This window comes from Canis lupus, chromosome 24 (genome assembly GCF_011100685.1).
Source record: "Canis lupus familiaris isolate Mischka breed German Shepherd chromosome 24, alternate assembly UU_Cfam_GSD_1.0, whole genome shotgun sequence".
NCBI classification, from domain to species: Eukaryota; Metazoa; Chordata; class Mammalia; order Carnivora; family Canidae; genus Canis; species Canis lupus.
Genome location: NC_049245.1, coordinates 30745248 through 30765361, shown reverse-complemented (window position 1 = coordinate 30765361; position 20114 = coordinate 30745248). Strand labels below are relative to the sequence as shown.

Sequence of the window (20114 nt, the reverse complement as noted above, 5' to 3'; positions counted from 1 at the left end):
TTGACCCTACAGTATTATCAAATAGACATGGCTTTGGTTATGCTAATGGAAATTGAGTTTGGAGAGCAGAGTCCATAGAAGACAGAGCCCTATTGGCTAACACTATTTCCTTCCTTTAGATATTGAGGTAGGCAGTCTGTATGCTGTTCACAAAGGTGTAGAGTCCATTTAACCAAAGGCAAAAATGCCCCAGACACATTTTAAAATAGTATTTAATTTCTCATCACAATCACTTCTCATGGTGGTGTTAATACCACCATGAGGAGTAAAGACCCCTCAGCCGTGATCGATCTCCTGAGAAATAAGTGTTTGTGAACATTCTTTTCATCAGTAAAACCTCAAGGAGCCCAATACTTTTTCTTATAAAATCTGCTTTTTGACAGAATAAAAACATTGGCTGAACTTTATTCTGGAGCAGTTTCTCGTTCTAATGGCTTTGAGCCACTGTGCAGAATATTCTTTAAAAAACTCACATTTTTTTAAACAGAAGGATTAAAAGGTCGATGTAGTCAAGACCTTGTTTTTACTGGGAGACTTGACTTTGTAAAGAGTGAAAATTTGGTTTATTAAGGTTATAAACCAAGCTGAGCCTCAAGATTAAAGAAAGCCTGCCTTGTTCTGGAAAACAGCTTAGTGACAATGACATTATTAGAAATCAAGAAAAGCTAAGATAGTCTGTATCTTACTTTATTCTCCCTTCTCATGTCTTTTATAATTTGGACATCTGATGAAGATAGAACTTCTAGTGAAAAATATAAGCTCAGATATGGTTAATAAGGGATCTCATACTATCCTTTGTCTTGGCTCTACTTTATACAACAAAACTACCATGAAGATGTGAGATCTAAAGTTTTGCCAAGAAATCCGTGGCTGACTCAAAGTGTATGCATCCACTATATTGCCATGCTGGTGTCTTCCAGCCATCTAAGCTAGGAGCGGTTTTCTCAGTAAATGATACTTCCGGAATCTCATCTCCCACCTCTTATGGGTATTAAGCAGTGCTTTTGCCTTAGCTCTGAATGATGAGGAAAACCATACTCAGCACCTAAAGGCAGTGTAGTAGAAAGAAGACCATGGACTGCATTTGTGTTTGAATCCTGGACTCTGCCACTTTCTAACCTAATGTCTCTGGGCCTGTGTTTCCTCATATGTAAAAGGAGGGCAGTGATACTAAATTTGGAGGGTTACCATGGGGATTTGTCAGGATTGCATAAGAGAATGCAAAGCATGTACAACATGTGGTTCTGCATCTGGTACACAGTAGGTGCTCAGTGCATTACAGCTGTTATTATAGTTTATATTTTATGTCTATGTGTGTTTTTCACTTTAGAAAGTACTTTTATGCAGATATCTCCTGTAACTTTCAAGGCACTCCAGGAAGTATCTTAAATGTAAGAAAATGAAGACTCACCAAACTGACCAGGGCCACAGGATATTTGGAGAAAGAAATCCATGGAACAGAGTTGCCAGTTACTCGTGCCATGTTCCTATGATGGATTGGGAGGTGAATGTGACAGGGATCTGACCGCAGAAGCGATAAGCATTATCCCCTCTGAGACCAGGCAGGATATGCCCTGAATAAAGTCCAAAGTTGATCACTACCTGAAAGTTAATAACCATTGCCTGAAATTATAATTGGAGGGAAAAAAAGTCTATATGAAAAGTCTATACTTCATTCCATTAAATACATTCACCATATAAATGGGACAAGATTTGAACAAGAACAAGGTTATTCATCTTTTTATAATTGTAAGAAATTTTATGATCTGTGTTAGAGAAATAAGGACAAAGATTAAAGCCAAGATAAGAATGGGGGTGATTTTTATTATTGTTTCTTAAATAGGCCTTTTGAGTCCCATTTTTTTAAAAAGATTTATTTATTTATTTCAGAGAGAGAGAGAGAGAGAGCATGGGAGGTAGGGGTGAGAAGCAGAGGGAGAGGGAGAGAGAAATCCAAGCAGATTCTACAGTGAGCACAGAGCCTAACACAGGGCTTGGTCTCACAACCATGAGGTCATGACCTGAGCCGAAACCAAGAGTTGAACACTTAACCAACAGCACCACCCAGGTGCCCTGAGTCCCACTTTTAATTTTATAGGATAAACATTTGTCTCTAAACATGTTTTTGTTTATAATGTCTTATGAATAAGGTGTCATGGAGAGGATTTTATTCAAATGTGTTCTGCCAGAAATAGGGAAATAATGTTATTTAAAAATCTACCCAGATGATTGTGATACTTAGCAAGACAACAGGTGTCTGGTTTCATTTTCTGGAAAGTTGAGGTTTGAAGGCTTCCCCCCATTTCTTTCTTTAAAAAATAAATGTACAGCAGCATTCTAGAATCAGCTGTTGACACCTGCAAGAAATCTTGCTTCATTTTGATTGAGCTTATGTTAGACCTATAGATCAGTTTGGTGAGAATTGGCATCATAACAATATTGAGACTTCTGGCCCAGGAACATGGGGTGTCTCTCCATTTATATGGTTCTACTTTGATTTATTTTATCACCCACTTACAGTTTTCAGCATGCAGGCCCCATGCATGTTTTGGAGGATTTACGCATGAATGTTTTGTTTTTCTCCATGCTATTGTAAATAGTACCATTTTTCAAATTTCATATTCTAATTGTTGGTTGTTAATATATGGAAATGTGGCTGATTCTTGTATATTAAAAAACTAATACATGCGGAACCAAAAAAATACAAAGACAAAAAAGAGAGGTCTCAGGTAGAGAAACAATAACTTATTTCAGGGCTATTGCATGAAAGATAAATTAGACAAGACAAATAGATAAGAAAAATGTGTGTGTATGTGCATGTGTGTGTGTGTACAGACAGACACACTGGAATATTGCACAGCTATAAAAAGGGGTGAGATCTTGCTATTTGTTACAACATGGATGGACCTGGAGAGTATTATGCTATGTGAAGTAAGTCAGACTGAGAAGGATAAATACCACATGATTTCACTCAAGTATAGAATCTTCTAAATACAAAACAAATTCATAAACAAAAAGAATCAATCCCATAAATACAGAGAACAAACTGACGGCTGCCAGAGAGAAGGGGTGGGGAATGGGCAAAATTAGGGAAAGAGTGGGAGATACAGGCTTCCGGGTACAAAATGAATGAGCCATAGAAATAGAATAGGGATTATGAGCAATGATATTATAATAGTGCTGTACAGTAATCAATGGTTGCTTCATTGTGGTGAGCATGGTCTAACATAGAAGCTGAATCACTATACTGTACACCTGAAGCCAATGTAACAAAGTGTGTCAACTGTCCTCAAATCAAATGAAAAAATTAAAAGAAAAAAAGAGCAGTGAGGCCAACCCAGGCCAGGTACATAGCCAAGAACTCAGTATGTGCTCAAAATGTTATTTCTACCTGTCTTACCTTCTCACATTCTGTAGTGCTCTCAACGCAAGGCTCTCTTCCATGAGTGGAAGTTATGGAAGTCAGAATTATGTGATAGTTAAAATGGTAAGACTTAGTTTTAGGCAGACCTGGGTTTGAATCTTGGCTCTACCACACACAGGCTGTGTGGTCTTGAGCTTGTCTCTCACCCTCTCTGTCCTTCAATTTCCTATTCCTGTAAAGTGGGGATGATACAAGATAAGGTGGTAATGACCATAACAAAGATCCTGGCACCTTGCAAATGCCCAGTGAGCATTAAGTACTCTCATTGTTGCTTTGTTGTTGTTGTTAGGCTGCAAGGAGGAAGATGCTAGAGAAGCCTAAGAAAGACCTTGCTAACAGTGCTTGTCCAACAGTAGAATAGGTTGTATGTAGGGTAGTGAGCCTCCCATAACAGAATAATAGACCACCCTTATCTAGGATATCCCAAGGGAAGTCAGGCTTCCCAGAGAGTTTCCCCTGGGTTGGAGTACTGTGATTTTCCCCGGGGCATTAGAAGTAAGTGGCAGTGGTTCCAGCCTCCCTCCCTGGTCGCCTAAAATGCTTGACCCACAGACACAAAGAGCTTGAAATGATATCCATGAAAAAGTAAATGCAGACTACACTTATCTTTCCATCAGCTACCGTTTATGATTACACATTAAATTCAATTGCTTTCTTTAGGGCTCTGGTGCTGAGACCCATCCCCTCCAGCCCAGTGCCATCCATTCTGGCTTTCCCCAGGAGTGCAGACAGACCAGCCGCTTTCCTAGTGTACACTAATTAATTTATCTCATGCTTGTAATTTTACGGTGCTTAAGTGCTGGAGCATTTCTGTTTATTCTTCTCCCTGAAAAGCACCTCACATTGCATAAAGACCATGAATCTCCATTGCAAACGCCGTCTGTCTTGGGCTGGGGAACAGCCCGCCGGCAGCCTGTTGTCTTGCTGGCAGTGCCTCTTACAGCCAAAGTAACACATCCATTAATTTATCCTTAATGACATTTTGACATTCCAATCAGTTCATCAGATGTTCCTTATGCAATCCTTCTCCCGCACGGCCGGGCCAAGGTGCCAGGCCACTCTTGATGCATAATGCATGAAGCCAGTGCAGTGCTCAGTACCCTCTGACAGACAGACACATCTGCTCTCCACAGGCTGCATGTTCCTCACAGCCCTGGCTCCTCGAGGGAGCCCCACCAATGCCTTCAGCAATGTTTTCTTCTGCGCTTCCAGCTTGCTGTGCTTCAGGGAAGCTGGTCAGTTCAAGTAGAGATGTCCTGGTTCAACAACATACATGTAACAGTGCTATCTGAGGGGAAGTGAGAATGTGTCAAACCCCTGCCACACTCAGAGGATTTAGAGAAGCTTTCATTCTACTAATTTCAGGTGGAAGAAAGACCTGTAACAAACCTAACATCTTGAATTTCATTACCATGCTACTACTTAAAAATAATGATTGTGAAGACATTCTGATAGCAACAATGGATATCAAAGAAGAGATGAAAATTGTCCTTAATACCTTCTATATAACACATCAGCACGGATACACTTCCTCATAGTGGCAATCACAACGCAGACCTAGTTTCATTGTCTAGTTTGGGGTGTTGTTTTTTTTTTTTAACTTAATGTAAACCAGTTAGCATTCTTCAATGTGGTTACATAGTTTTCATTTTTAATGGCACTCCATCATTTTAATAGCTGTGTAATATTCCATCCAGGGGATGCACCATCATTTACTGAACCAGTCTCCTGTTGGTAGACATTTATGAGGCTGTGACTGATGGTGTGCTGTTCAAGAGAAGCCGCAGAGCAGCCTCCAGGAGGGAGCAAGGCTCTGCAGCATGAAGGCTGGGGGCTCTAGTCCTACCTGCTCCCTTACCTGTTGTATGAGTCTGAGATTAACCTCTGGGCCTTCGATTCCTCACCTACAAAACCAAAGAAATAATCACTACGTTTTAGTGTTGCTGTGAGGATTACGGATGTTTTCAAGATCCCGAGCACACGGTGGTTTTTACTACATGTTAAACTATTACGTTCAATCGTCTGTATCAGTGGTTGTAGATTAAGGGCAGCTCTGCCCTCCTCAGCCTCCATCCTGGGGACATTTAACAGTACCTAAGGATATTTTAGGTCTTTCACATCTGGGAGTGAGAGGAGTTACTGGAATGGGGTGGGTAGAAGCCAAGGAAACAGCTAAACATGCTGCCAGCTACAGGACAGCCCACACAACAAAGGATTATCCTATCCCATGAGATTAAGAACTCCTGGCATACACAAAGCTGTTTTCCAGTGTTACCTAATATATTTTTTACTATTATTTCATTAGGACAAAGTCCTAAGAAATTGGGAATGCTAAAATAAAGAGTATATTATGCCCACTGGCAGTTTTAGGAGAATTGGGGTGGGGTGGGAGATGGGAATAAGGTTTGAGGTGACCTATTGGGGAGAATAGACAGCAGATCAATGGTGTATGCTCCCCAGTGGGGCAGGAGGTGACCAGTTCTCCAGTTCTCCAAGGATAGTCCCAGCATCTCCTAGGAACTTGGAAATGCAGAAGTTCGGATCCTGCCTCAGACTCACCAAATCAGAAACTGCAAGGGTAGAGAGCAACCATCCCTGTTCTCACACACTCTCTAGGTGACTCTAATCTACCTCTTGGGTTTGAGAATCACTGTCATGCACCATCTGTAGAGAAAGGCCCACTTGTATTGCTCCAGTACAGGCAGCTGGTGCAGAAATAGATTAAAAGGATCAGGTCTAAGTCACAGGCATGCTCAAATATGGGACTGAGCAATAATAAAGGAATTGAAAGTGTTATTCATTCATTCCTTTAGTCAATCAACATTTTTAAAGCTTTTATGACATTGTGCCAAGTGCTGAACTAGGTGCTAGAGAAAAGAGAAATGTGAGATAATGTATATGATGTAAGTTATTATAATGAAGGATGGTGAGAGCGGCAGGCAGTTGATAAGGTTAGGAAATGGAGGTAAAGAATGTCCCATCAGGGAGAGATCAGAAAAGACCTCCTGGAAGACATAGTGCTTGAGATGGGACTTGATGGATTTGTGGTCTGTGAATACATTAATTCAACAGGTGCTTGTGCCAGAACCTGTGTGGGACCCTGAGGAATTTGGGGATTGCACGAGGCAGCTTAGCCCCTGCTGGTGTGGTTACAGTTTAGTTAGGGAGATAACCCTGGGGGCTGGCCCTCCAGCAGGCCAGCTTAGTTTCTGGATGGGAACTGAAGTCCCGGGGTGGGGGTGAGAAAGAGAGTGCCCTAGGCTGAGATCTAAGAAGAGGTATGGGCACAGGGGTGTGGAATGCAGAAGGGGGTTCACTGAGCTGGGGGAGGAAGAGCCTCAGCTCAGAGGAGAACATCCCCAGGTAGAGACCTGCACCTCTGGAAGGGGTGCAAAGGTGAGGAGTCCCTGTCATTGGAGTTGACAATCAGATGTCCACTTGCTGGGGGCATTGCCAGGGGTCTCCCAGCTTGAGTGGGAGAATGACTCTGAGAACCCCAGAGGCCATTCCAGCCCAGAGAATCTAGGACCCTGTAACCTGCAATGACCCAAAACTGAGGGTCAGAGCATGACTGGGTGAAAAACATCTGCCCAAGGATCTGGTTTGGTTTGTGGTCGTATAAGCAAAGTATGGGTAGAGGAAGGAGGGCTGCGGGAAGAAAAAGTTGTCACCTTAGATCCCTGGAGTGCTCGTCTCAGGGAACAGATCAAACACAAAATAAGGTAAAAATAAAGCAGGGAAAAAACATGCGGACTGCTGGTATGAAGAAAGGAGAAAAAAAACACTGGCATTTGCAGAGTGTCTCTTCTATGCCAGAGACCATGCTAGGGAATTTATACTAATTATTTCTAATCATTGTAGTAACTCTGTGAACAAGGGCTTGTTCAAATACCATTTTACAGAAAAGGAAACTGAGTCTTGTAGTGTCAGAGATGGAGACACAATTGTGATTACACAGCTGGTTAGAACCAGGTTAATCTGGAGCAAAAGTCCCTTTCCACAGCCCTGAGAACAGAAGGCTAGCTGCTTAGCCCAGGGGTTCTAAGCTCAGTGGCCTGAAAGCATTCTGGCACTTACTACCATCTCAACCCAAGATTGTGTCCTCACTTTCCTATGGGGCGTTTATTCTCTTCCGGTTGCTTATTATTTAACAATGCTCATAGAGAGCTTATTTGGTAGGTGACTGATCCTCTTGTAAGTGCCTTAGTATCGGTACCTATTTCAAACAGTTTTCATAAGAATTCACTATAATTGATCCCTGTTTTAAAGATGAGAAAATTGAGTTATAAAGAAGCTGAGAAATTGTCCAAGGCTCCATAGCTAGCAAAGAGTGGAGCTGGGACTTGAACCCAGGCAGTCTGTCTCCAGAGCCCATGCTGTTCCCTCTGGCCTCTTCTTCAGGATCCAAGGGGTAGTGTGGCCATGTGGCCAGTGGGAGGAGGGCCTGGCATCTGTCTTAGGCTTTCTGTTATATTGGTTCCCCCTGCAAGCCCTCTAAAGGATGGTCAGACGGAGTCTGACTCTGTCCTTAGTGGAAAGAATGTAATATGTGAGAGAGCCAACCCAGGCAAGAAAGAGAGAGGGGCAGCCACATATGGAAGAAAGAAGCAAAAGCAGACATGTAGAAGCATAGACAAGGAACGTAAGACAGCAGAAAGATGGAGGTGACAGGCGGTGGCTAGGGTCCTTTGGTCTTTTTTAAATTGTGGTGAGATGTGCTGCAGTTACTTCTATAACTTTGCCATTCCAGTGGAAATACATAGATGCCCCAGGCTAGTGTGGTGGGGGTAGGAGAGTAAGGACCCACAAGCTACATTCCAGAATTAGTACCCAACAGAAGCAATGAGCAGACCAGATGTGCATTACCTGCAGGATGTGAGTGTGTGTGAGTGTGAACTTTCTGCCTGCATGTGCGTACATATGTGTATGAGTGCATGTTTGTCTGCAAAGAGAGGGAGCCAGCTGAGAAAGCTTTGGGATGAGGGTGGATATGTGTAGGTCCTTAGCTAAACATGGCATAACCAGGAACCTTAGAGAACATTCGGAAGCCAGACTGCCTGAGTCTGAATCCCAGCTACATCTCTTAAAGCCCGGGTAGACTGAAAGTGAGTTATTTCCACTCTCTATGCTTGCCTCTCTCATCTGTGAAATGGGGATGTAATACTACCAATCTCTACAGTAATTAGAAGAATTAAAGGAGTAATACACTAGGTTTGTCATGGCCTTAATAGTGCCTAGCATGGAATAAGTGCTATACATATGTTTATTAAATAAATGAAATAAATTTGGGATTTATTGTTTCATGGACATTGTTTCCTAGGGCTTCATAACAAAATACCACCAATTGGATGTCTGAAAACTAGATTTATTCTCTCACAGTTCTGGAGGGTAGAAGTCTGAAATCAAGATGTCAGCAGGGTCATTCTCCCTCTAGAACTCTGAGTAGAATCCTTCCTTGCTTCTTCCTAATGTCTAGTGGCTGCTGGCAATCCTTGGCTTCCAGCTGCCTCCCTTCATTCTCTACCAATGTCCTCACATGCCTTCTCCCTTCATGTCTCCATCCAAATTTCCCTCTTCTCATAAGACCTATTAGAGTAGGGCCCACCTTGATAACTTCATCTTAACTTGATTGCATTTCCAAATAAGGTCACATTCACAGGTACCAGAGGTTAGGGTTTCAATATATCTTTTAAAGGGGGACAGAATGCAACCACTAACAGTCATTTAAAAAGCTGCTGTTCTTGCCTTGGTTCTAAGATGCCAACTACCCCTTGTAGTGAAATCCCAGAAAGGGTAAAGGGTTTGTCCCTAGTAACTCAGTAAGGTGTCGGGAGATCTGGGGCTGGCACCCCGATCTCCTAGTTCTTGGTCCTCCACTTTCACAGGTGAAACATGAGAGGGACTGTTCAGTGATTCAGACCAGCTGAAGAGTGGGTCCTCAACATCAAGGCCCTCAAACTTCAGCATGCATCAGAATTACCTGGAGAGATTATTAATCATCCAGAGTTTCTGATTCAGTAGGTCAGGGGTGGGGCCAGAGAAATTGTATTTCTAATATGTTCCCAGGTGAAACTGATGTTGCTGGTCCAGAGACCACACTGTTCTACATGGGTGGTGCTCAAGCTTGGTGGCACATTTTAATCACCTGGAGAGCTTCTGAAAACCCACATGCCCAGGCTGCACCCCAGACCAATTAAATTAGAAGCTCATCAGAAATTTTTAAAGCTCCCCAAATGATTTGCGCAGCCAAGGTTGAGAAGCGTGGCTCTAGAATACATCAAAGAATGTTTTTAGAGGAAAAGCATTCTTCAGGGCTTCCACCTTAGAAGATTTTGTATTTAATAAATAATGAGGCCATTTAAATTAATGTGGCTGTTTCCTCTATTTAAAAGATTACCAGAGAGCATGTATTGAGTGCTTACGGTGTACCATGCACTAGGAAAAATGCTTTGCTAGCCACATACCATTTCATCTTCACAACAACCTTCTGGGAAGGCACTACTGTTACATTCTTTTCAGACCAGAGGAAACTGACATGCAGAGGGATGAGTAACTTGAAAGAGCTCACACAGCTAGTCTGAGATAGAGCCAGGTTTTGACGCCAGGCTGTCTGGCACCAAAGCCAGTGTGTTAACTGTTTTGCCACTCTGCCTCCTAAGAAAAAGTGGTGTGTTCTCCTTTAAATTCTGCATGCATCCATAGCTTCATTTACATGATCAATTCTGATGTGGTGTAGCCCAGCCCCTGCCTCAATTACAGTAATTTTGAGTTAGTGATGTTTGGATTAATGAGGTTTTGCTGTATTCCTAAGGGACTAGAATCATGTGTACCGTGGACTGAATTTGCACTTCTAATTTCATTCTGAGAAGAGAGGTGGAGTAATGCTGGAACAGGTGTCCTGCGCTGGCAGGTAGAAAGCAGGGGTTGGGTCCTATGGCTTCTGCCACTGTGCTGTATGCCTTGGCTAAGCCCCTCCTCTGTCCGGGCCTGTTTCGTTTTGAATAAAATGAAAGGATAGAAGTACAGTTCCCTTACAGTTCTGATGGGTAACTTTAATTAAAGGTCCGATCATGTGAGCCCAGAAGCATCCTGGCTTCAGAGGACACAGTGCCAGCTTTTAATAGGAATAAGAGTTGCAGCTGTGTGTTTTCTTTGTCTACCTCCTATGGGCTGAGGATCTCTCTCTGGCTCCAGTGTTCTAATCTTTGTGGCTTCCCAGGAATGTCTGGCCAGAGATACCAAAAGAGGATGGGGCAGAGGAAGAGCCCTGTGGGGAAGAGAAAGAGTGCTGGAGGGTATTATGCTGAGTGAAGTAAGTCAATCAGAGAAGGACAAACATGGTATGGTCTCATTCATTTGGGGAATATAAAAAATAGTGAATGAGAATAAAGGGGAAAGGAAAAAAAATGAGTGGGAAATATCAGAAAGGGAGACAGAACATGAGAGACTCCTAACTGTGGGAAATGAACTAGGGGTGGTGGAAGGGGAGGTGGCAGGGGGGTGGGGGTGACTGGGTGAAGGGCACTGAGGGGGGCACTTGATGGGATGAGCACTGGGTGTTATTCTATATGTTGGCAAATTGAACACCAATAAAAAATAAATTTATTTAAAAAAAAGAAAAGAAAAGAAAGAGTGCCTTATCCATGTCTCCCCGGGAGCCCAGGCATAACTTCACATCTAAGGAAAAACCCTGGGTGGAACCCCCAGCACTTTCTCCAATTTGGCTGGAGCCTCCTGTTCCCAGGCCAGAACAGATTCAAGGGTTTTGCAGAATCCAGATGTCAGAATTCCTTACCGTCTCTTTTCCAAGTAGCTTCTTAGTCCCTACTTGAGCTTTTCCAATGATGGGGTGTTCATTACTTCCAAAAGCTTAAGCAGGGCAAGGGTCATGCATGGCTCTTTACATCATGGTCTCTTTCTAAGAGCCACTGATACAAAGTAGGTGCCCATTAAATATTTTCCCAATAAATTAATGAGCAAAGAGGAAGAAACTACTAACTTTGGGAAGGAGATGAAGACTTCTAAGAGTAGGGGACATTTGAGTTGGGACTTGAAACATGTAGAGAAGGTTACCAAAGAAGAAGAAATGGGAAGGACAGTCAGACATTAGATACTTATAAGAGACCCAAGCATTTCTACTTTGTTTTTTTTTTTAAATGGGTATTATTTATTTATTAAACTTTATTATCTAAGAATTATGCTTAAACTTTCCATGGTTTATCACATTTAATTAAGGCAAGGTTGCAGAAAGTTTTTGAAGCTTCAATGAGATACCTGTTCCTCAGTCTCCTGCCTAAATACTTGTTCCCCACTTTTCCCCCACCTCTCTGTTTCAGGTGAGCACAGAGAAGTAATGACTGTCCAGTAAATTATGTTTGTTTATTTATACAATAAACACAGAATATTGTGGAGTTTAGCATTAGTCATTCTCCCTGGACCCCAGGAACCTCTAAAGGAGTTTTACCAATATTTTAACCAATTCTTTCTACCTGTCAAAATACTCAAGGAGTAAAATACACAAATTATCATTTCTGGCCAATTCACTCCACATTCTGGAATAAAGAATATTATAATTCTAACCTGTGCACGCTTAGTTTTTCTCAAGCTAGGAGAAAAAAAATCAAAATGGGAGTCACTTTCATTATCATACAAATAATAACACTTTGTTCTTTCTTCCTTGTGTCAAGCCAGTCTGGCTCTAAGTCTGCCCCTGGGGCCATGGCAAAGCCAGACGTCAGATGTGTGAAGAGAGCATTCCTGAAGATTCCCTCTCCTTAAGAAATAATCCCCATTGTTTCAGACACTCCTCCGCTCATAGCTCGTAGCATGATTTCAGAACCTTTCACAGCCTTGCATTCTTCTCCTTCAAGCCATTCCACCTGACACTATCCCTTATAAAGAGTGGTGCTCAGAATAAATCATAGGACTCACGGTCCATCATGGGCATATCCCCTGCCACCTACCCTCACTCAGCTAACAAGCAAAGGTCAGAAAGACCTCAGAGTGATCTGTTAGAAGAAAGAATGCCAAGAGCTATGGTCACATCACATTGTCCCCACCTGTCAGAAACGGTAAACTTCGGATTGCTTGGTCTTAAAACATTCTTCAGCTCTAGAAATGTCCCTGCAGAGGAATAGATAGGCTTATGCATGTTGTCTTTTTATCAGCTTTTGGTACCCCCTGCTGGTGAAATAGTGTGACCCAGTTGGCAAAAAATCTCAGAACAGCTAGAGAAAAAACATTCCAAGTTTCAGAAGTCATAAGTACTTGAGTCTTGAAGGATCTGAAGATTCCATGAGTTATGTGACTATCCTATATATCATGTAACTTATTTTATGTGATTAAAAAAACCACATTCTGTAGCTATGGCTATTCGGTGGGCTCTGGGTGGGGAGGGGATTCTGACTTCTGTAAACATTCCATTAATTCTGCAAACATACCAAGAATTCTATGACAACCACCGGAAGAAAATGCTAAGTTGTCAGCCAAAAATATTCATAAGTAGAAATATTTCAGGTCACAAACTAATTTTGTGCAAGTTTTTCTTCCTCTTTCCCTCTATGTATCTTTTTTTAAAGTGGTTATAATTTGCAGTCAGAGTACGATGGCAATCTTTTCTGCACTTCAAATTGTAGACTTTAAAAAAAAATTGTACAACAAATTTATTGAGCACTGGCTATGTGCCAGATACTCAGCAAGAAATTGGAGAAGGTGCAGAAGTCAAAAGCCCTTCACCCAAGAGGTTCTTGCCCTGGTGGGTGGGAGAGTTGAATCACTTCAGTTCAACTAGACAGGTGCTTAGCTGACATGGCAACAAGGCTTTCCTTGATCTGCTGAGAGGGTTCAAATCACCTATGGGCATTCTCATAGCTCCATGCATTTCTCTCCTTGGCTTTCATCACTTTTGTGATTTTATATTTGTTTCTGTATTTATCTATTTAGCACCTGTCTTTGCCCAATAGCATCTGTGTTCTGTGAAGGTCAAGGTTGTGACTGGCTCTTGTCATTGTGATTGTACATCCAGCAGAGACTGGGACATGTAGGTGCTCAATAAATATTTGTACAGCAGATGAGTCAACTGGGACATGTAGGTGCTCAATAAATATTTGTACAGCAGATGAGTCAACCAAGAAGAAAAAGCCAAAAATCTATTTAGAGGAGCAAGAGAAACATCATAGGAGAGGTGACATATGAACACCACTGAGCCTTGAAGGATGAAGAGGAAGTGGCCAGTGGAAAAGAATTGGGACACAGGGATATAGAGTATTGAGGAATGACTGGAGGGTGAAGATGAAGTAGTTGGTGTTTCCTAAGAGGAGGTGTGTGTGGAAGATGAGGCTGAATTGAAGCTTGGAGCCATAGCCTGTGAGTCTTTCATCCCCTACTCATAGGCTTGGATTTTCCCCTCTCTTAAGGAAAAAAAGGGAGGAGAATCAGTTAAGCTCTCTGGCTATAGGAATAAACATGATTTTTCCTGTATTACCGAGAGGGCTTTTTAATACTTCAATTTTGAATTCTGGTAAAATATAGATCCCAAAACTATAGCTTTGTGTTTCATTTCTTTCTACATACCTTCCTTCTATTTCCACTTTGTAGCTGTGTTTGCCAGGTGCTGGAAGACCTGTCTATACAGTTTTAAATTATTATATAGCATCATCATCACTGTGAACCAACCTATAGTGTCAGCCATGGGCTAAATACTAAGGATGCCATACTCCTCTGAGTTTTTACAACTTGATTAACTGTCCAGGTTTTAAATATCTGTGTTTTGGAGAAGCTCAGTTTTTCATTTTTCATCCAGGTTTTCAGAGCTGCCCAAACATTTCTGTAAAATACCATTTTTCATAGAAACAGTGAGACCTTTTTTTATTACTATTATTCCTTTGAAAACAAATGATTTGTGCCTAAGACAACTCTCTCCATATTATTTTCCCCCTAATGGAATGAGATTGGTTGGGAGTTCTGCCCCTACGGAAATATCAAAGCCTCTAGTACACACTCACTTCTAGTTTTAAAGTTAACTTTCTTATTGGATTTCCTTTTATTTCCTGCTCAGGCAGTGTGAGCAGAGCTCAGAGAGAGGCAACAGATCTGCTATATATCTTTTCAAATTTATGATTAAGAAGGTCACATATACATTTTTAAACATACTCCTTTTTGATAATAAATGAAGAATAAAATTTCGAAATGTCATCAGTAGTAGACCACTCATTTCTCTTTCATTGACGCCCTCCCCCTGCCCCCAGTCTGGTTGCCTGGTGATGGAGAGAAAACCCAACTGATCCAGTGCTACACTCTTCATTGTTTACTGTCTGCCAGGAATAGTCTGACTACTAGAAGAGAATGCCTGTAGCCAGAGTGCCAGGGTGGCTCAGTGGTTGAGTGTCTGCCTTTGGCTCAGGTCATGATCCTGGGGTCCTGGGATCAAGTCCCACTTCAGGTTCCCTAAAGGGAGTCTACTTCTCCCTCTGCCTATGTCTCTGCCTCTCTCTTGTCTCTTGTGTCTGTGTCTCTTGTCTCTTGTAAATAAATAAATAAATAAATAAATAAATAAATAAATAAATAAATAAATAAATAAATAAATCTTTTTTAAAAAGAGGAAAGAAAGAAAGAATTCCATTTTAGGTTACATTTGTCTTCAAATTGTGGCAAAATGGGGGAGATAAAATTATCTTTTTGGTGGGATTTCCTGGATTCAGATTCACTCTTCCTGCTTCTCCACTCTGCTCTCTGCTTCCAGAGCTAGATCTGCATGGACTCCAGGCCTCTGGCTTCCAGTTGGGTTTAGCTAAGAAGAGCCACTGTTCAGAGGTTAGGATGTAGTCAGGGTGTTTATACCTCTGCTTCCCTTCCTGGGAGGAGCAGCTAGATCCTTTGAGAGAAGACTGCTGCTTCTGGGCAGGTAGTCTTTCATTTTCACAACTCCCTCCTTCTGGGTTCTGGTCACTGCTTCTTCTGCTTGTCTCACTGGACACGTGGGTGGCCATCAGCTCACCGGTCACTCTAGTGGACCTTGGGTTCCCCTTCACCCTTCTTTCGTCAGTAGTCCTTTTGCACATAAACTCCCCACTTGTCCCCACTTGAGTGTGCCATCTGTCATTTTTCTGTGCGACCCACACCTAGATTGAGTGACCCATGTGAAAAGGATCACTATCATACCATCAAACCAGAACTCATCCTAGATGAACTCCTCTAAGATATTTCTGTATATAGGATTATTCTTTCATTTCAAATCTCCTCTGACAGGGAGATCATTACCTCTTGAACTGCGTATTTCTTGACCAGGCAGCCTCCATTTTGGAAATTATTCCCTACATGGTGTTGTATTTGACATCTCTGAGAGATCTGTTGTTTCTGTGTTGAGGTAGGAGTGATCAAGGTTGAAGTTGAAGCCAAGACCTATGGAAAATGGAGCAAGAGACCTGAGGGAATTTATCCCCAAGATTTAAAGTACCTATCAGCTTCCATATCACAGGAACAAAATAACTATATTTAGAATCAGAAATGTGGGGAAATCTCAGAGGAACCATGTTGATTTTTTTTAAATATTTGAAGAACTGTGATATGCAAGAGGTGTTAGTCAAGTCTTTGTATTTCTAATGATCTCAGAACAGTCAGTTAAGATTTAAGAGAATTAGATTTGAAATCCACATGAAGAACTTTTTAAGCCTTTAGCTTCTGGGGAAGGTGTTAAGATCTATACCACTTGATATCCAGGGATTTCATGGTGGGTCTCTTGGACTGTTGTTGGACCAGTACAGTTGATATAAAAATAAGAATAGCAGTTGCCATGTGTTGAATGTTCTCTGTATGCCAGGCACCGTGCTCCATGTATTTCACACTTGATCTCATTTCATCATCATGACCCTCTGGGGTTGGTCCTGTTGTCTACCACAGTACATAGAGGGTAAGTTCAGAACTTGAAGAGGTTAAAGTAATTACTGGGGTCATGAAGCCAGCACATAGCAGAGATAGCATATGTACTCATGCCTTCCTGATGCCAAAACCAATGGTTTTAATCTGCAGTGGATGATGTCAGAATGACTTGAACTAGGTGGCCACATACAAGCCTAGCCCTTGTCCTGCCTCCAATGAGCAAGGGCCTCTGTGTGCTTTTATCAGATCTTGAAATAATTCTAATTTCCACCAGGGTTTGGGAGCCACTGTTTTAAACTAGTATTATTATAAATGCAATCTGGTTCTGAGGATCTTTTATTTCTATGAGAATAATTAGTCATCAAGTTCAGCTTCCAGTTTTCTCTTTTGAGCTACACGACTGTCTACCCCCCCCCCACCCTCACCCTTCACCAACTACCAGCCCCTACTTGAGTCTACCATTGTTTGGTGTATTATTTTGCCATCGTCGTCCCTCTGAGAAAGGTCAGACTCCATATTGAACCTCAGTCAGAGCCTTAGGAACAGAAAGATCCATCCAGCCTCTTTCTCCCTTTGGAAGGAGAGCATGGGAAGCATCATACAAGTCTCACTGATTTCCCTTTTTTTTTTTTATAAATTTATTTTTTGTGTGTGTTCAGTTTGCCAACATATAGAATAACACCCAGTGCTCATCCCGTCAAGTGCCCACCTCAGTGCCCATCACCCAGTCACCCCCACCCCTCGCCCACCTCCCCTGCCACCACCCCTAGTTCGTTTCCCAGAGTTAGGAGTCTTTCATGCTCTGTCTCCCTTTCTGATATTTCCCATTTTAAGCTCAAATAAAGAACAAACCTATTGCTGAAGGTGAGCCAGGATAAGTTTCATATTTCTGAGTAAATGAAAGCCATTAATAGTTTTAGGAGGACTTAGGCTTATTTTTCCTTGACATTGGAGGACCTATCTTGACTGTTTCTGGAGAATGAATCAGGTTTGGGGTTTAAGGATGATGAGTGGGGAAGAAGAACAATCTAATCTTCCCAATGCTTTACTATAACTGAAACCATCTGACTGTGATTTTTTCCTCTTGCACATGTCCCAAAGGAAGCTGGCCAAGAAGCAGAAGGAGACGCAGAGTGGAGCCCAGAGGGAGATGGGGCCTGTGGCCTCAGCCGACAAACCCACTACCAAGCTCAGCACCAGCCGCAATGATGAAGGCTTCTCCTCTAGCTCTCAGGACGTTAATGGATTCAGTAAGTTGAGCCAACTAGGGGGAGGGGAATGTCCATGATCCACCTTGACCCTGGTATCTCTGCTGTGGACCCCTCACAGTGGTCAGATGCTATAGGACATGGGCTCAGGATGCTTCCCTGGGATGTTCAAGGATGAAGGTTCTCCTTGGATGACTTGGAGCAGAGTTGAGTGCTTAGGGAACTGAGACTCAGAGAAGCAAATTCTCCAATGTCCCAGGGCTGATGAGTAACATATCCAGACCTGGAACCTGGGTCTCCCATGCCTGGCCAATTCCAAGCCACAGCCAGTGTTCCAAGTAGTATTCAGTCAAGAGCACCTGAGCTCCCATGCAGAGTTGATACAGGATCCAAGCCGATAGAAATGGCTAAAACATCAGGGTTCACCCTAGTCCAAAGGAGAATCTTAAGACTGGCAACATTTAAAGCTACCTTGGTGGTCAGACTCAAGAGAGCTAACTTTAGTTCTCATATTTCTTTGACCCAGTCTTCCTCCAGGATTTTTTTTTATTTTTTTATTATTTATTTATGATAGGCATACAGTAAGAGAGAGAGGCAGAGACACAGGCAGAGGGAGAAGCAGGCTCCATGCACCGGGAGCCTGACGTGGGATTCGATCCCGGGTCTCCAGGATCGCGCCCTGGGCCAAAGGCAGGCGCTAAACCGTTGCGCCACCCAGGGATATCTTCCTCCAGGATTTAATAGAAAGGCTAGATCTCCCAGCCTCTGCTCCAGATGGGGCATTCAGAAATTCTAAAGGAATATGAGCAGAGACAAATGTCCTCCACACACTGTGCCAATGGCAAATGGAAGAAGCCCTAATTCATAAAAATCACATAGATACGATCAGTTTGGGGTGGTAGGGAGTTTATGAGAAAAAATGAAAAAAAGGAAACAAATATTTATTGACCATCTTTGTCCTCTCCACACCCTATAAGAAGATACTTTGTATGATTGTTCCCATTTTGTAGATAAGGCATCCAAAGTCCTGTGCATTTGGCCGACCATCTCAGAATAACCTAGCTAATTCCTGATGGATCCAGGTTCTGAGGGTAACTCAGATCCTTGATTGCTAACCTCAGGGCAGCACAGAAGCCATCCGAGAAAGTTTTCAAAGAACACACATCTAGGCCCTGCACCTTACCAACTAAATCAGAATCTCCAGAGGGAAGAGGGAGAGGGAGATGAGGGGTAAGGTGGGATGTGGATTTAGTAAAAGCCGGTTAGACGGTTCTTAGAGGCACATCGGTTAATAACACTGAACTCTGAGGGAAGCAGTAGCCATTTTCAAATATTGACATGCTGCCTTAGGAAAGAGATTAGTTTTAAACCTGTAAAAACGTTGAAAAAGTAAAATGAATACTCCTATACTTTGTACCTAGATTCACCATTTATTCACACATATTCTCTCTCTGTGTGTGTGTATATGTATATATTATATAAAAATATATATATGTATATATATATAATTTTCTGAACCATTTAGAAGTAGGTTGCAGACATCATGACACTCTATCTCCAGAGAATCCAGCATGTGCTTCCTAAGAACTAGGACAGCTCTTCAACATAACCACTATAAAATTATCTTACCCAAGAAATGTAACCTTATTATACTATCTAATATACCTCAGTTATACAGTCTACAGTTAAATTTCCTCAGTGGCCCCCAAATATTTAGTATTGTTGTTTTAAAGATTTTATTTATTTATTCATGAGAGACACAGAAAGAGAGAGACACAGGCAGAAGGAGAAGCAGGCTCCCTGCGAGGAGCCTGATGCTGGACTCAGTCCCAGGACCCCAGGATCATGCCCTGAGCCAAAGGCAGACACTCAACCACTGAGTCACCCGAATTCTCCTGTTGTCGCTTTAATCCAAGGTCCAGTCAAGGTGCTCACGTAGTATGTGGTCATCATGTCTCTCCATTACCTTTTATCTAAAACAGCCCTCCCTTCTATATTTTTTCTTTCAAAGTGCTGACATCTTTTAAAAGTCGAGGCCAGTTGTCCCATAGGATGTGACACAATTCAGATTCATCTGATTTTTTTCGTCATGATCACATTCAGGTTAACATGTTGACAAAAATGTGACAAAGGTGGTATCATACACTTCCCTTTGCATTGTATCAGTAGACAAACGCTATCCCATTGCCCGTTGTTGGCAATGCTAAGTCTGCACACTTCTTAAGATTGTGTAATGGCTTTAAAGACAAAGTCTAACAGTGCATACTGATTATTTCATGAGCAAATATTTAACTTCCGTTTTCCTCAGAGAGCAGAGCAAGTTTGCAGTCTGCCTACCCATGAAGCCAGTCCTTTTTCCTTTCTCAACCCAGATGAATCGCAGAGATTCATACCTTCCCTCAGGACTAGGAAAAGAGGATAGTGGCATAGGCCAGGAGAGGCAGAAAAAGGGTTGACAGAAAAATGGGTTTGGTGTGTCGTCCTTAAAGAAAGGCTCATCCAGAGCTCCCCAAGAGTCTCTGCCTATATTAGTCTGTCACGGATTCTCCAGCTTTTGGCCTAGGGTCTGGGAAGTTTGACAAGTTTAGCTGATAGGACATCCTGGT

General features: G+C 42.2%; 1 protein-coding gene across 2 annotated transcripts in view; it reads left to right on the top strand.

Annotated features, from left to right (window-relative positions):
- PTPRT (protein tyrosine phosphatase receptor type T) overlaps positions 1–20114 on the top strand; it is a 1032653-nt gene that overhangs the window by 881047 nt on the left and 131492 nt on the right. For both annotated transcript variants that reach the window (XM_038572341.1, XM_038572340.1), the window contains one exon: positions 17402–17550. In XM_038572341.1, the coding sequence (XP_038428269.1) occupies positions 17402–17550 (149 nt within the window). The remainder of the gene's footprint in view (positions 1–17401; positions 17551–20114) is intronic.